The 17018-nt window shown below is 51.6% G+C and overlaps 1 protein-coding gene across 2 annotated transcripts in view; it reads left to right on the top strand.

The window, feature by feature from the left end:
* The first annotated feature begins 1456 nt into the window (after positions 1 to 1456).
* Positions 1457 to 17018, top strand: part of tspan12 (tetraspanin 12) — an 18958-nt gene continuing 3396 nt past the window's right edge. Inside the window, exons 1-6 of one of the 2 annotated variants that reach the window (XM_056277331.1) lie at positions 1457 to 2225; positions 2606 to 2688; positions 3864 to 3999; positions 8308 to 8373; positions 12963 to 13070; positions 13175 to 13318. In XM_056277331.1, the coding sequence (XP_056133306.1) occupies positions 2160 to 2225; positions 2606 to 2688; positions 3864 to 3999; positions 8308 to 8373; positions 12963 to 13070; positions 13175 to 13318 (603 nt within the window). In that variant the 5' untranslated portion in view covers positions 1457 to 2159. The remainder of the gene's footprint in view (positions 2226 to 2605; positions 2689 to 3863; positions 4000 to 8307; positions 8374 to 12962; positions 13071 to 13174; positions 13319 to 17018) is intronic. The other variant, XM_056277332.1, reaches the window with a different exon arrangement.

A 17018-nucleotide genomic window follows, 5' to 3' on the forward strand; every position in this document is an offset into this window, starting at 1 on the left:
CGGGCATACAAGTTTCCTGTTTGTTGGCGTGTGCTATTGACAATGGCATATTTTTCGCGATGCCTGCAAGATTTACCATGGATAAATGTCAACCTCATGCACAGAATTATCGAGAAACTTTCACCTGCACCTACCAGCAAACAAGTGACAAGTTTCAAGCTGCACATATCAGGTTAGGTCCACAATTATGAGGAAGAGGATACTCATCCTCATAATTGTGGACGTAACTTGATAATTGAAAATTATCTTGACAACTTGACCATTTTTGACAAAATTCCCTGACCGCTGCAGTAGAAACCGGAAGTCAGTGGATTGGCTACAGCTATGCACAGAGCCAACTGAAAAATTAGTTTTCTTCTTTTTGCCTCCTGTACGTCATTTCCCTTAAGGGCCAATAATTGCACTTTCGATAAAATAAAACGGGTGAAAAGTTTCAAGTTGTACATATCAAGTTACGTCCACAATTCCGTCCGTCCGTCCGCTCGTCCTCATAATTGTGGACCTAACCTGATATGTACAACTGGAAACTTGTCACCCATTTGCTGGTAGGTGAAGATGAAAGTGTGTGGACAGTTGTGTGCATGTTGTTGACATTTATCCATGGTAAATCTTGCAGGCATCGCGAAAAATATGCCATTGTCAATAGCGCACGCCAACAAACAGGAAACTGGTATGCCCGCTGCAGTAGAACCCGGAAGTCAGTGGACTACAGTTATGCTCAGAGCTGATTACATGTACGTTTTCCATCCAGTTTGACCACATAACTCCAGTGTAAAATATTATATTGTTCTTCTTGAAATGTCATACTTTACATTGGAGTTATGTGATCAAATTGGATGGAAAATTAACACGTAATTGAAATACACAAGCTTTAACTTATGGGTTAAATATTTTTTGAGTGCATGAGTGCATGTCCTATACGCCTCTCTCAGTCTGTGTCTCATTCTCACACGTTTCTCTCTGCAAAGAGCTGTTTAAGGCAAGTTCAAGGTTGCTTCTTCTTTTAGAAAACAAAACAAAACAAACAGACATGATTAAGTCTCATCCAATACAAGACAACAACTCTCCAAATGCGCCCTATTGACCTATGCATGCCCTCCAGTGGAGGCGGCCGCATTCCTTTCCCCCCAGAGGACGTGCGAACACGCGCGCGCGCGCACACGAACACACACACACACACACACACACACACACACACACACACACACACACACACACACACACACACACACACACACACACACACACACACGCAGAGTCTTTGCAGTTTATGCTGCGTCTCGTATAATCTGTAGGCGCTAGGACCAGCGGAGCGCCGAGGGCTGCGCCACACACTGCAAGCCGCGCCACTTTACTGGCCATTCTTAAAAATGCAAAAGTAGACCCGGACCCGGACAGAGTTTGTTCCACTCCGCAAGTAGGATCCGGACGATAGAGGATCTTCCCCAAACGTGTTTACGTCAGATTTCGGGACAAAACAAAACCAAACAGAAAAACAGACGTCTGAGAGAAGACCGCTACAACACGGGGGCAATTTAGACTGGGAATATCTCGACTGAGCTCTCCGGGAACTTTAATGCGCTTCCCTGGTTCAGCGGTGCGCCAAAAGGCTGGGGAGCACCGCTGAATCCGGCCACCTGAGCAACACGGAATAACACCTTTGCACTGGTACAGTTTCGTGGATTTCCCTTCGCTAAATCCCCGGACCCCCCCCCCCCCCCCTCTGCTCGTAGTGGCCTCGCTAAGTGAGCGATGACTGGGTTGGAAATGTCAGCGCTACTAAGTGCTCGCCCGCACACTCCATCATCCCATGGGCTGGGAAATTAAGAAACCACCTGTCACCAAGGCTGTGTGGGACGTCCCGCGGATAGGTGCCTGTACCCAAGTTAGTAAAACAAGACACTGGCAAGACGCGTTTAAAGTCCACGGAGACATGTAAATCCGGTAGGCTACGTTTTCTTCTTCTTCTTCTTCTTCTTCTTCTTCTTTTTACGCACGGAGAAGACAGCTGGTGTGTGGACCGGAGTCCTGATTGGCGACAATCTCAGAAGAAAGAATCTCATTGAGACTTTAAATTCATCTTATTTGTTTACAAAGAACGATGTTGCCATGGTGTCCCGGGCTAAGATGAGGAGAACGGGCCGCCACTTGCGCTCAGAATGGCTCGGGAGGACGCGGTGAGGTGCCTGCGCTGCCTGCTGTACGCTCTCAATTTACTCTTCTGGGTAAGAGGAGGAGCGGGGACCCTCAAGCAGGTGGTCGGGCTCCATGCAGACCCGTGCTCACATTAGACTTGGCAGTCAACATATCAGCTTTCCCCCCCCTAAAGCAAGATTCAAGCCCACGACGCTTATGCCACCTACTTCTCTCTCCCCCCCCCCTCTCTCACGTCTTTTCCATCTCATTGCGTCAGCATTTCACTTTGTTTGACAGTCTTGCAGTTTAAATAGGCCGGTGAAGCTCTGTGTGTGCACGTCTCACATTCTGAAATGTTATTTGTAGGCAGCAGAAAGTGATACGCGTGTTGTGTGTATTTGTGCATGTTTGTGCGTGCGTGCGTGTGTGCGTGCGTGCGTGTGCGTGCGCGTACATTCTGCTCCCCCAGCTGATGTCGGCATGCGTGCTGGGAGTGGCGGCGTGGCTCAGGGACTACCTGAACACAGTACTGACCCTGACCGCCCACACCAGGTGAGTGATAGACAGACAGATGCAGAGATGGAGACACCAGCAGTCAGGTGTGTTTTAGACGTGACCGCGGTAGGGAGGCAACACAGCGAGACAGGAACGAGAAGGACACATGCAGCATGGAGGACAGGAGAGGGAAGAGGTGTTGAGCGCTGCAGTTGAAGGAAAGGTGATTGACAGCTGTCACTCCCTAAATAATATCTACTCATATAATGAAAGACAATATTTATCTAAGTCGGGCGTCCAGGTGGTGTAGCGGTCTATTCCGTTGCCTACCAACACGGGGATCGCCGGTTCGAATCGCCGTGTTACCTCCGGCTTGGTCGGGCGTCCCTACAGACACAATTGGCCGTGTCGGCGGGTGGGGAGCCGGATTTGGGTGTGTATCCTGGTCGCTGCACTAGCGCCTCCTCTGGTCGATCGGGGCGCTTGTTCGGGGGGGAGGGGGAATCCGGGGGGAATAGCGTGATCCTCCCACGCGCTACGTCCCCCTGGTGAAACTCCTCACTGTCCGGTGAAAAGAAGCAGCTGGCGACTCCACATGTATCAGAGGAGGCATGTGGTAGTTTGCAGCCCTCCCTGGATGGGCAGAGGGGGCGGAGCAGAGACCCGGAAGTGTGGGGTAATTAGCCAAGTACAATTGGAGAGAAAAAAAGGGGAGGGGGGAAAGGGAAGAGGTGTTCACCGCTGCAACTGAAGGAAAGGTGATTGACAGCTGTCACTCCCTAAACAATATCTACCTATATAATGAAAGACAATATTTTTCTAACTTAGAGAACTCCGTAGGAGCACAACGCACCGCAACTCCCATCCAAAGTCACCACCCTCAGCGATTAGCCATATTAACATGCATGAAGACCTCCCCTGGCCTCCTCATTCCTCAGCTGACTAGCCAGCGTGGAAAGGAAAGCTGAAGATGCTGCGGTCTCACACATTCCTGTCGGATGCCCTCACCCTCTACTCCTCACCCCTGCCGCGACGGGTTGCGTACGGAGAGGCGAGGGGGAGCGCGGCAGAATGGGGCAATAAATGAACAAATCGCAAAAGTCTGCCAAGAAACTTTTAACAGGAATATCTCCATCCTTCTCCTATCGCTCTCTCTCTTTCCTCGTCCTTTGCCTTCTGTCTCTTTCTCGCTCCATCCCTCCCCCTCCCTCTCTGCCTCTCTCTCTCTCCAGGTTAGAAGAAGCAGCGGTTCTTACATATTCCCCAGCTGTCCATCCAGTCATCATTGCAGTGTGTTGTTTTCTAATCATCGTGGCCATGGTGGGCTACTGCGGCACGCTGAAATGCAATCTGCTGCTGCTGTCCTGGGTAGGTGCTCTGTGTGTGTGTGTGTGTGTGTGCGTGTGCGTGTGCGTGCACACTGCTAGGTAGGACAAGAAATGGTGGGAGTGAGAGAGACAGAAAGAGAAAGGGAGAGAGAGAGAGGGAGAGAGCGATTGAACGAGTGAGAGAGCGTTAGAGAGAGAGCGAGAGCGAGAGAGAGCGATTGAGCGAGTGACAGAGAGAGAGTGAGTGAGAGAGAGTGAGAGCGAGTGAGAGAGAGTGATTTAGTGTGAGAGAGACAACAAAAGAGAGAGAGCAAGAGAGAGTGAGAGTGAGCAAGTGTGTGTGTGTTAGTGTGTGTGAGAGAGAGGGAGGGAGAGAGAGAGAGAGGGGGGGGGGGGTAATCCAACATATTTTCTTTGTCCAGCTGTGACGGTAAACAGGAAGGGTATGTCTCCAGTGTGACAAATCAGCCTTGGAGCAGGAGAAGGTGGAGCGGTGCCTCTATTTTCATCCGTCCCCCAGGTGTCTTTGGGGGGGGGGGGGTTACCGTATGTCTGCGTCACAAAGTTGGAGCGGTTTCTGTCCGTCTTTCTCTCTGTCCCCCCCCCCCCTCTGCAGGGACTCTATTCACCGCCGGTGGAGTCTCCGTAGCCGGTCTGCCACCGGCATTCTTGTGTTTCAGTGAAACAGCAGAGGAACAATATTATCTTGATGGCGAGACAAAGCGGGAGGAAGGGTGGTAACCTCATCTGTCGGGTGGCTGAGAGGCGGAGGCTTGGTTCAGGTTACAGATGGGCCCTGTTTACCAACCAGGGAGTGCCGGGACGCCACCATGCTGAGCTCCCTTACGGCAAACTTGTGTTATTTCCTTTTTCTTTTCTTTTCTTTTTTTGAACCCCCCCCCTTTTTATCCCTCCCCAATTATACCCGGCCAATTACCCCACACCTCCGAGCCGCCCCGGTCTCTGCTCCACCCGCTCTGCCTATCCGGGGAGGGCTGCAGACTACCACATGTCTCCTCCCATACATGTGGAGTCACCAGCCACTTCTTTTCACCTGACAGTGAGGAGTTTCACCAGGGGGACGTAGCGCGGGGGAGGATCACGCTATTTCCCCCAGTTCTCCCTCCCGAACAGGTGCCCCGACCGACCAGAGGAGGCACTAGTGCAGCGACCAGGACACATACCCACATCCGGCTTCCCACCCGCAGACGCGGCCAGTTGTGTCTGTAGGGACGCCCGACCAAGCCGGAAGTAACACGGGGATTCGAACTGGTGATCCCCGTGTTGGTAGGCAACGGAATAGACCGCCACGCCACCCGGACGCCCTACTCGTGTTATTTCACACACATCTGCATCCAGCAGACACAATGTCAGGGAGGGTAGGAGAAAACACCATCCGCTTTTGAACGACTGTGACCATCCGTGGTCGGATGATGGGGCGATTTGGAGGTTGGCATTCATCAGATGTGGCTTCATAGTACTGTTGTACAATATCTTACTCTCAAACGTGTAGTGTCTGTACGCATGCTCAATAATCCAGGCGAGGAAACCACAGAGGGTTGAATCAGTTCATCTGGACACAACGTTTACTGACAGAAACGTTTCATCCCTCATCTAAGTGACCTCTTCAGTCTAAACTGACTGCAGGTACCCCACCCTTATGAACAATACGGGGGCGTCCGGGTGGCGTAGCGGTCTGTTCCATTGCCTACCAACGTGGGGATTGCCGGTTCGAATCCCCTTGTTACCTTCTGCTTGGTCGGACGTCCCTACAGACACAATTGGCCGTATCTGTGGGTGGGAAGCCGGATGTGGGTATGTGTCCTGGTCGCTGCACTAGCGCCTCCGCTGGTCGGTCGGGGCGCGTGTTCGGGAGGGGGAACTGGGGGGAATAGCGTGACCCTCCAACGTGCTACGTCCCCCTGGTGAAACCCCTCACTGTCAGGTGAAAAGAAGCGCCTGGCGACGCCACATGTGCCGGAGGAGACGTGGTAGTCTGCAGCCCTTCCCGGATCGGCAGAGGGGGTGGAGCAGCGACAGGGACGGCTCGGAACTTCACATAGAAACGTTTCTCTCAAAAAACGTTGTAAAGATGGTTGAGAATGGCAACGCTAAGATCCCGTGGGACTTCGAGGTGCTGGCTAACCAACCAGACCTTGGGATGGTCGACAAGGAACAGAAGGCAGCAGTAGTGATGGCTTAAGCCATCCTGAGCAACAGCAACATCAGGAAGAAAGAGCACAAGAAGCTACACAAATACCAAGCACTGAGGGAAGAACGAAATCGGATGTGGAAGGTGAAATGCACAGTGGTCCTAGTGGTAATAGGAGCATTAGGGGCTGTGAACCCCCCCCCCCCCCAACTGGGAGAGTGGCTCCAGCAGATTCCAGGAACAACATCTGAGATGTCTTTCCAGAAGAGTGCGGTCCTAGGAACAGCGAAGATACTGTGGGACTTCAAGTTCAAGACTGACAAGCAGGTGCTGGCTGACCAACCAGACATTGTGGTGGTCGACAAGGAGCAGAAGACAGTAGCAGTGATCGATGTAGCAATCCCGAGCAACTGCAACATCAGGGAGAAAGAGCATGAGAATACCAAGGGCGGAGGGAAGAACTAGACCGGATGTGGAAGGTGAAATCCACAGTAGTCCCAGTGGTAACAGGAGCACTAAGGGGTGTGACCCCCAAACTGGGAGAGTGGCTGCAGCAGATTCTAGGAACACCATCTGAGGTCTCTTGCCAGAAGAGTGCAGTCCTAGGAACAGCTAAGATACTGAGCAGAACCCTCAAACTCCCAGGCCTCTGGTAGAGGACCTGAGCTTGGAGAAGATACACACCACCCGAAAAAGGACGAGAGGGAGATTCATGTGCCCCTTTTTCTGAGGGTTGCATGCAACACTGAGTAATTCTTCCTAAGACTAATGTTGCTGCTAGAAATATCAAGTAACCATTTTCATGGAAAGACACGTGTTGTGTTCCAGTCAGTCTGGCTATCTGCACGGCACCTGAGACGGTGCTGATGGTTACTGATATGAAACAGGAAGGAGGTGCTTTGGGGGCCTGTGGGAGAACAAGTTTGAGGGACTGGGTCTTATATTGCAGCCTGCTTGGTGTTTCCACTACTCAAGGAAAAGGTCGCTTAAAAATAGACCCCCCCTCTTTACTGAGACACCAGTCCCCCCTCCCCCACCTGCCTGAACTTCAACCTCTCTCTCAGTCTTCCCCTTTCCCGTGTCTCGCTCTGTGTCACCCTGCCTCGGTGCTAATTGGAGTTGCAAAGTGAGGGAGGGAGAGTGTTTTTCGACGGGTTTTTATTTTTCCTAGAATGGAAACCCTCCGGTGGAAGCCTCAGCGTCAGCTCACCGGAAGTTTGCTGGAAGCGGTCCGCGGCCCTCCTCTCACCTCTCTACATGCAGCGTGCAGTTGCTCACCCTTGCACCAGTCCGCAGGCCCAACTTTACCCGAAATAAATGCGAGAGATCCGAATCTGGGAGAGCTGAAGAGCCGCTTCACATCCACTCACCCGGAGGTGTTCCTGGTTCGGTGTGGATGTTTAATGGGGGGGGGGGGGGGGGGCGAGCGTCTGTTAGAGGGAAGTGCGGGAGGTGAAAAGTTCACCCTCCCGACAAACTTGATGGATGGCGAGACTCAAGGAGACAGGGGAGGGAAGTTTTGAGGGCTGAGATGACTTCTGGCGCGTGCGCGCGTGCGTGTACTTGCATGCATGCGTGGCTGCGCGTGTGCCTGTATTGTTTGGGTTTGGCGTGCTCTAAATGGACTGCAGCACTAACAAAGCGAAGGCAGCGCCATCTGTTTGACACTAATATTTACACTCTCTAAACAAACATCTTGTCAACTGCAGCCCTCACTGACTGCCCTGCGCAAAGAATAGCTGACACACACACATTTGTCTTTGTGTGTGTGTGTTTGTGTGTGTGCGCGCGCCGTCCATTTACCACAAAGGGCTTCTTCGTTAACTCGCTCGAGTGTTGTGTGTAATTGTGTACAGCGTTGTGTTATAGGTTTTGAACGCGGAGGAGGACGGTCTGGAGGAGGCGCCCTGTATCCCATCATCGTCGTTTGCAGGGGGCAATAAATCACGCGGACACCTTCACACTAACACCGAGACATCCGTTTAGAAAGACGCTACACAGAGCATACGTTTTACTGACTGGTCCAAACACGCAACTCATCCCCCCCCCCCCTCTCTCTCTCTCTCTCTCTCTCTCTCTCTCTCTCTCTCTCTCTCTCTCTCTCTCTCTCTCTCTCTCTCTCTCTCTCTCTCTCTCTCTCTCTCTCTCTCTCTCTCTCTCTCTCTCTTCTCTCTCTCTCTCTCTCTCTCTCTCCAGTACTTTGGCAGCTTGTTGGTGATCTTCTGTGTGGAGCTTGCCAGTGGCGTGTGGACCTATGACGAGGTGAGGCGACTTATCAATGTAATGTAGGAAACATATTATAACGTCCTCGGTTGACTAGACTCGCTAGCCCTTGGCTAACGGGTCGGACCCTTTAGTCGACCGGTTAACGTAGTCGCCCGTGGTGCGGGAGACCCGGTTTTGCTGCAGCGGTTCCGGGCTGCCCCCCGAATTCGCTACATTGGTGTCAGATATGGGATGGTGAGAGCGTGAGGCCATCGGAAGCGCGTGCGCCCAGAGGCGTGAGCGGGCCGATATGCTGAAGCGCAGGGACGTCGCTTCCCGAAGGAGGTGGGGTGGTGTAACGACCACGAATGACTAGACTCGCTAGCCCTTGGCTAACGGGGCGGACCCTTTAGTCGACTGGTTAACGTAGTCGCCCGTGGTGCGGGGGACCCGGGTTCGCGTGCCGGCTGCCCCCCCCCCTGAATTCGCTACAATATAATAAACAGTATTTGTGAATATTCTACATCATCAAACATTCCCTTTTATATAGAAAGGCCAAACGGAGCGCAGACCATATTGAAATGAGCCTAGCATAGCATGCTGCAGCTATTTCCGTGCTCCGTTCTAAGAATAACCTGAAATGCCAGTCATGTCTGGCCCTCTCCACTAGCCAGTGCTCCTCTCCTCTTCCTCTGTTGACTGACTGGCGAGGAGGGTGGCGGGAGGTGTGTGTGTGCAGCACACATGGCTCCTCACTTATGCCAGCTGGCCTGGCGCCACATTCATCAACAAGATCCGAGAACTCATTGCGTATGCTAATATAAGGCTCACACACTCTGCGACATTTTGACCGTCTTATGATTATTGCATTTCACGCTGCATGAGAAAAAAAGGTTATATACTGATACGTCCCTCTTGTCAGATGTGCGAGCAGGAGTCTATGGTCACATTGTGTGCTTTGGGCTGAATGGCGAAGCAAGCTATGTTGGCTGACGGCTACCTTCATCCTACTGTTGGTCGCTCATCCCGACGGTGTCACAGCCATACTTTTTGTTGTCGTATCCGCTGCCATGCTACACGATCACAGTACACATTTTATGACACTGTTAAAACTGTTGGAGGGTCGTCTGGGTAGCACAGCGGTCTATTCCATTGCCTGCCAACACGGGGATTGCTGGTTCGAATTCCCATGTTACCTCTGGCTTGGTCGGGCATCCCTACAGACACAATTGGCCGTGTCTGCGGGTGGGAAGTCGGATATGGGTATGTGTCCTGGTCACTGCACTAGCGCCTCCTCTGTTCAGTCGGGGCACCTGTTTGGGTTGGAGAGGGAACTGGGGGGAATAGCGTGATCCTCCCACGCGCTACGTAAGGTAAACAGGGGAAACAACCTTTTTTGTAATTAAATCATGGTATTGACGGTAGCATTTTAGTTATTTTCTTAATCCTAACCCTGGCCCTGACCCTGACCCTAACCCTAACCCTAACCCTGACCCTGACTCCAACCCTGACCCTAACCCTAACCCTGACCCTGATCCTAAACCTAACCTTAACCCTGACCCTAACCCTAACCCTGATCCTAACCCTAACCCTGACCCTGACTCTAACCCTTACCCTAACCCTAACCCTGACCCTAACCCTAACTCTGACCCTGACTCTAACCCTGACCCTAATCTAACCCTGATCCTAACCCTAACCTTAACCCTGACCCCAATCCTAACTCTGACCCTAACCCTGACTCTAACTCTGACCCTGACTCTAACCCTGACCCTAACCCTGACCCTAACCCTAATTCTAACTCTGACCCTGACCTTAACCCTGGTTGTGGATGCCTGCGCTTCTGATGAACTGGGCGAACTGAGCCTCACTGGTGACGTCATGACCATTCAAGGTGACGCGTGGTATTTGGACGCATCAGCTCTCCACAGAAGTTCATGGAAAGGACTGGCGTATCATCTGCATGCAACATCGGATTTTGGCGTATGCGCTGCACTCAAAGTGTAATATTGTTTTATTTGTAGGCAGATTGGTGAGACCGGGTTGTGCTGAACGACCCAAGGAAGCCGACCATCGTTCACAACGAACAGTTTGTCTGTGACTTGAAAAACTTGTCTGAGACGGCCCCAAGGTGGCCAGAGTCGCACGGTGTGTTTGTGTGTGTGGGGGCTTCAGGTAAATGTACCGAGAAAAAAACACCACCAAGATGGGGAGGCTATGAATAGCTTCAAAAGTATTCTGAAAATAAAACAACTGATAGGCTGAGTTACAATCAGATGCTAGTGTTTTCTAACCCTCCCACGCCCTCCCTTCTCAGAATGGGTGAGTGAAGATGGTAAACATGGTTATCTGCTACATTGTGCTCTGGCCAGGCAGCAGGGTATCTCCACCTGGAGGCAACACAATAGCGTCCATGTCTCATTACAGCAGGTGTGTATCTGTGTCTGTGTCCTCGTGTGCTCAGACTCAATGCACCTGGCCTTTAGCTAGAGTGTGTAAACGCTGTGTGTGTGTGTGTGTGTGTGTGTGTGTGTGTGTGTGTGTGTGTGTGTGTGTGTGTGTGTGTGTGTGTGTGTGTGTGTGTGTGTGTGTGTGTGTGAGTGAGTGTGAGTGTTCGAGAGAGCGAGAGAGTTCATTGACCCTGGGAGAGAAAAGACACATTCCTCCAATTACCTTATTAGAACAGAATCGCTCGCCTGCCTGCAGGGGATTCTGGGTATTGTAGTCATTATGGATGAAGGGTTCCTTATCGGCTGCTTGTTATAAGCCAGCAGGATAGAAGATGGCATACCTGGCTCTTAGGGGGCGCCTGGCTAATGGGCTGTCCGTATGCTTATCACGCGGAGGAAGCATGGCAGGGGGAGGAAGTGAGGGCTAGGGGAGACTGCCAGAGGTTGGTGGTGGGTGTGAAGGGTGGTGTTGAGACAAAGAAAGACAGTGAGGAAATTATGCATGCCAAGTGATTATGATTGCAGATGAGGCTCACCAGAGCCGCGCTGGAGCCCATGCTCGAAGTGTTTAGACAATGAGCCGTTGGCAACGTCTAGTATATTTTGGGAAGGAAACAGATGAGGGACAGGAGAGGAGGGAGGGGTTATGGAAAATTGGAAAGGTAGCAGAACGGGACAGCAGCTTCTGCTACAAATGGTATTGGACTTGTTTACTGCAATGCAAGATAACGTTACAATGCTGAAGCTCATTGTTTTTGTTCAATTCGCCAACACTCCTGCTGATCCCGGTACTGCATCCAGTGTTGGAATACTCCTACTACTCTCTTTTTGTTGGGGGGGGGATTTCCCCCCTTTTCTCCCAAATTGTATTTGGCCAATCACCCCACTCTTACGAGCCGTCCCGGTCGCTGCTCCACCCCCTATGCCGATCCGGGTAGGGCTGCAGACTACCACATGCCTCCTCCCATACATGTGGAGTCACCAGCCGCTTCTTTTCACCTAACAGTGAGGAGTTTCACCAGGGGGACGTAGCGAGTGGGAGGATCACGCTATTCCCCCCTCTCCCCCGATCAGGACCAACCAGAGGAGGCGCTAGTGCAGTGACCAGGACACATATCTACAACCGGCTTCCCACCCGCAGACACGGCCAATTCTGTCTGTAGGGACGCCCGACCAAGCCGGAGGTAACACGGGGATTCGAACCACCGATCGCCATGTTGGGTTGATAGGCAACGGAATAGACCGCCACGCCCCCCAGACGCCCCCCCTTACTACTCTGTTGTACTAGCACCTTCCTCACCACTGACCAGAAAAAACTGTCTAACCTGGATTAAAACTAATAATGCTGCAGTTCTCTACAAAGTTGAACTTCCATATTTGCTTGTTAGCCGCACCAACTTCACATCTTCAGACTCGTTTTACCCGCCTCACTGCTGCACATTCAGCTGCTATGGTGAAGTGGTAAAACGCTACTCACCATACCTCTACCAAGAGTACCCGTTAAAACCAGGATCCACAAAGGTATGCACTGTTTAAATGATCGTGCATGAGCGGTTTTCTTCAATATGTCAGCAGCAGACACACTCACAGAAGACATTTCTTTGCAAGTGAATCTTCTATAAAAGAAAAACATAATGAATGCGGAGTACAAGAAGGTACTGTAGCTAATTCGGGGGCCGCCGGGAAGCGCCGCAGCCGGGACGCGAACCCGGGTCTCCCGCATCACGGGCAAGTATGTTAACCAGTCGACTGAAGAATCTGACCCGTTAGCCAACCGGTTAGCGAGTCCAGTCATCCGTGATCGTTACACTGCCACCCCCCTTCGGGAAGCGCGTCCCCGCGTTTCAGCACCATCTCCCTCACGCCTCTGGGCGCACGCGCTTCCGAGGTCCTCACGGTCTCACCGTCCCACACCAATGTAGCGAATTCGGAGGGGGGGGGGGCAGCCGGGACGCGAACCCGAGTCTCCCGCACCACAGGCGATACATTTAGTGGACTAGCGAGTCAAGGGCTAGCGAGTCTACACATCCATGATCGTTACAGTAATATAATAAACCTTTATCAGTCACCAGATCCTTTGTATTCATGAAGTCTCATGAAGTTATTGTGTGTGTGTGTGTGTGTGTGTGTGTGTGTGTGTGTGTGTGTGTGTGTGTGTGTGTGTGTGTGTGTGTGTGTGTGTGTGTTCTGAACCTCCAGCCCTCAGTACAGAGATCTGATATGATCAGTCTGAAGTCCCGGATGCCAAATTATGGTCTGCAGCGATATCAGTGGCTCACGCACACCTGGAATACCTTCCAGACCGAGGTCAGAGGTCAACACGTGACATCAACTCCTATTTTTATCAGCCCAAGTGAAAGTGGCGTGAGTAGTGGTCTAACGACTGGCTCTGGGTGTGTGTTTGCTGTCAGTTTAAATGCTGCGGGGTGATTTACTTCACGGATTGGCTGGAAATGACAGAGATGGAGTGGCCGCCCGATTCCTGCTGTTCCAATCAATATCCAGGTTGTGCACGCCACGCCCACTACCGTGACCTCAGTGACCTTCACCAAGAGGTGAGACCCTTCCCTCTCCCGAAACGACCTGTTACAGACACACGTGCACACACGATGGGAATGTGAGTGTGAAAACCATGTTCATCCAGCAGTTGTTTTGCACAGTTGCCTTCAGTCTGGAGGTCAACCAGAGAGGCGAGTTCCTCTAGTCATACATACATGTCCTTCCTAGTTTCTCAACCCCCCCCCCCCGGTTTTCTCCCCAATTGTATCCGGCCAATTACCCTACTCTTCTGAGCCATCCCGGTCGCTGCTCCACCCCCTCTGCCGAACCGGGGAGGGCTGCAGACTACCACATGCCTCCTCCCATACACGTGGAGTCGCCAGCCACTTCTTTTCACCTGACAGTGAGGAGTTTCGCCAGGAGAATGTGGCCCCGACCGACCAGAGGAGGCGCTACTGCAGTGACCAAGACACTTACCCACATCCGGCTTCCCACCCGCAGACACGGACAATTGTATCTGTAGGGACGCCCGACCAAGCCGGAGGTAACACGGGGATTCGAACCGGGATCCCCGTGTTGGTAGGCAACGGACTAGACCACTATGCTACCCGCCCTCCCTAGTTTCTCAGCTCTATATAAAGTCCCCCCCTGCTTTCAGACAATTAAAAGGCTGTTTGCTCTATTTTTGGTTTATCTTCGACTCGTAGGGTTGTTCTCATGACCCCAAAACCTTATGATATTTCACCGACTTTCGAAATGTGCTCTTCTCCTCGTGGAGACGCTCTATGCGACTTAATATTTTAAGAAGACCATCGCTTACTTCCGATGTTGTGCAGCGGGGAAATTGATTAGCGCCGTGTTTTCCACTTACAGCAATCACAACAGCCTATTTCCATCACCGCAGGTCGCCACCTGGAGCCGTTTGTGGCCTGGAAGTACCTGGAGCATTCAGTCAGGGGAGAGAAATCCATTCAAAGCAATTACAGCCAATATCAGGGCTGATAGCGCGGCGTGCCCCCTGGGCCGGGGTTGCCACATTGAATAGATAGAACATCCCCATTAGAACTAATTAAGCTGGTGCAGGGACAGGATCAGTGCTCTGCAGGGCTGAGGGCAAATAGGCAGCTGGTTAAGATGGATGATGATGTACAGGCACGCATGCAGCAATGCACAAATCCCAGATGCAGAACGATTTGGGCCAAGGCTGTCCCAACTTTATTTTCTTTAAGCATTCTAGTGGAGTAGTTTGAAGACTTGGTCTGACATTGCCAATGAGACAGCGGCCCCAGCTCTATTTCATCCTATCAACGCTTTATTGTCCTCCTGTCCTTCGAGGTCACAACATCCTGTCTGGTGATGTTTCCATTCGATATCTTCCCACATTCATTAACATTATCTGTGTTCATTCTCCCACTTTCTGTTCCTCAATTATTGTACCTTTCCGCGCTGCACCCCTTTTAAAACGATTATTAATAACAAAATGCACATAAGACCACATCGCTACGCGGATGGCCTTCATGCCGTCTGCAGAGTCCGCTTATCTGCTCGCATTGTGTGGCCCGTGTATGCAGCCAGCCAGCCTCGCATTGTCACCAGGACGAGAGCTGGTGAGCGGAGCGATGTGTCCCTGAATGGATGCCAAAGCAAACACACACATCCAGGCCTGGGACAGCGCTTTAATGGAGGGGTGGAGGATAGGTGGTTAAGAAAGAAAGGACGGGTTTGAAAGTGGGGAGAGGAAAACGTGTCAAAAAATAGAAACAAAAAAAAGAAAAAGAAATATGGAACATTTCTTAAATGCAAAAGCAGTAGGAGTTGTCCCATCTCCCCAATCCAATAGTGTGTGTTTGTGTGTGTGTGTGTTTTGTGAGGAGAGAATGAGTCAGTGTGTCAGAAGAACAGGGAGGTGATGTGGGGAATGTGGGAGGGGGGTAACGAGCAGCCCTGCGCGGCTCTTACCTGCCACACCCCTCCGCCCTTTGGCAGCCGGGGGCCGGGGAGTAATTCTGTTTGGCATGTGGCACTAGAAGGGGAACTTCCATCTGGCACAGAGTCACGAATTGCTGGCCTCTTGACACCTCCTTTCAGCGGCCTCACTTTCTGTCGGTCTTCTTTCTGTCTTTTTTGAGAGCTCACCACCTGAATATGTAATCTGCTTTTACAGACGGGCGGTGGCGTTTGCAGAGGGCACACCGTGTGTGTCTGTGTGGGAAGAGTTACACAAACAGAAGCCAGCATTCAAATGTTGATACAGCGCTGAATAGTGATTTAGCATAGCATGTGTTAGTAGCATTAGCACAATAAGGGTAATGATATCGAGAAAACCTATTTAACCTTGCAACTTGGGGAAACCGGTACTCACAGAAATGAAGAACAGCTTATTGTTTCCTGTTCATTTCATGGGGTCTCATCTATCAATCTTTTGCACACACACATTTGTTCTTACACACCCATGGCATTTTTTAGCTCTGAGGTTTGTCTCGCAGAGAAGACCAGAGAGAGCCTGGGAAACTCAGTGTTCTAGCGCTGATGTCTTTGCAAGCTGATTGCAGGTTGCAGGGGTGGACCGGGGCAAAAAAAAAAAGAAAAGAAAAAACATCGGCGCAGGAGTTTGACCCTGGCCGGCCCACTCCATTGACAAGGCATTAACGTTAGTCAGAACATGTTGGGTTTCAGAGCCCTGCAGTGTGGTGAACTTTTATGCAAGCTAACCACAAATAACGAGCCAACAAAATACTTTGACCAACTCTAAACGGTGATCTGGCTCCCCTCAGGAAAACTAGTCCTCTCACTTGGGCCCTTGAGTACGACTAATGTGTTGTGTACTGTACAGACAACACAAAAGCCTTGTGGCTTGTATGTCTCAAGTTGGTATCACTTCTTTTTTTGTGTGGCTCCCCTCCCCTTTCTACCCAATTGCTCTTGGCCAATCACCTCACTCTTCCGAGCCGTCCCGGTCGCTGCTGCGCCCCCTCTGCCGATCCTGGGAGGGCTGCAGACAGTGAGGAGTTTCGCTAGGGGCACGTAGCGCGTGGGAGGATCACGCTATTCTCCCCAGTTCCCCCTCCCCCACGAACAGGCGCCCCGACCCGACCAGAGGAGGCGCTAGTGCAGTGACCAGGACACTTACCCACATCTGGCTCCCCACCCGCAGACACAGCCAAATGTGTCTGTAGGGAACACTCGACCGAGCCGGAGGTATCACGAGGACTCGAACCGGCGATCCCCATGTTGGTACGCAATGTAATAGACCGCTACACCACCTGGTGGCTGTGTAGCTCTGTCATTTGCTATTGATATGGCTAAAAGGCCAGCGAGCTATAACGTCTCTACTCTCATCTACCTTACTGGTACGGGATCTGCAAGGCCTGTCTGTGGCGGCCCTGAATCTGCTGGTCTGCTCTCGGCCTCCTCTCTGCTGCCTCTGTCCTTTCTGGGCCCACTACCACATCGTTCACCGCCGGTCCTGGGGCCAGTACCGGCCGTGTCCACTGGTGGTGGCAGCAGCAAACCAATAATTTATCAGTTTGAAGAGTTTTGCTGCATCTACCTAAAGTTATTTCAATAGATGGAAACGGATGATCCGCTGTGGCGCCCCCTAACGGGAACACCCGGAAGTAGTAGCAGCAGCAGTAGTAGCAGTAGTAGCAGTGGTAGTAGTAGTAGTAGTAGTAGTAGTAGCAGTGGTAGTAGTAGTAGTAGTAGTAGTAGCAGTGGTAGTAGTAGTAGTAGAAGTAGTAGTAGTAGTAGTAGCAG

Source organism: Lampris incognitus, chromosome 3 (genome assembly GCF_029633865.1).
Source record: "Lampris incognitus isolate fLamInc1 chromosome 3, fLamInc1.hap2, whole genome shotgun sequence".
NCBI lineage: Eukaryota > Metazoa > Chordata > Actinopteri > Lampriformes > Lampridae > Lampris > Lampris incognitus.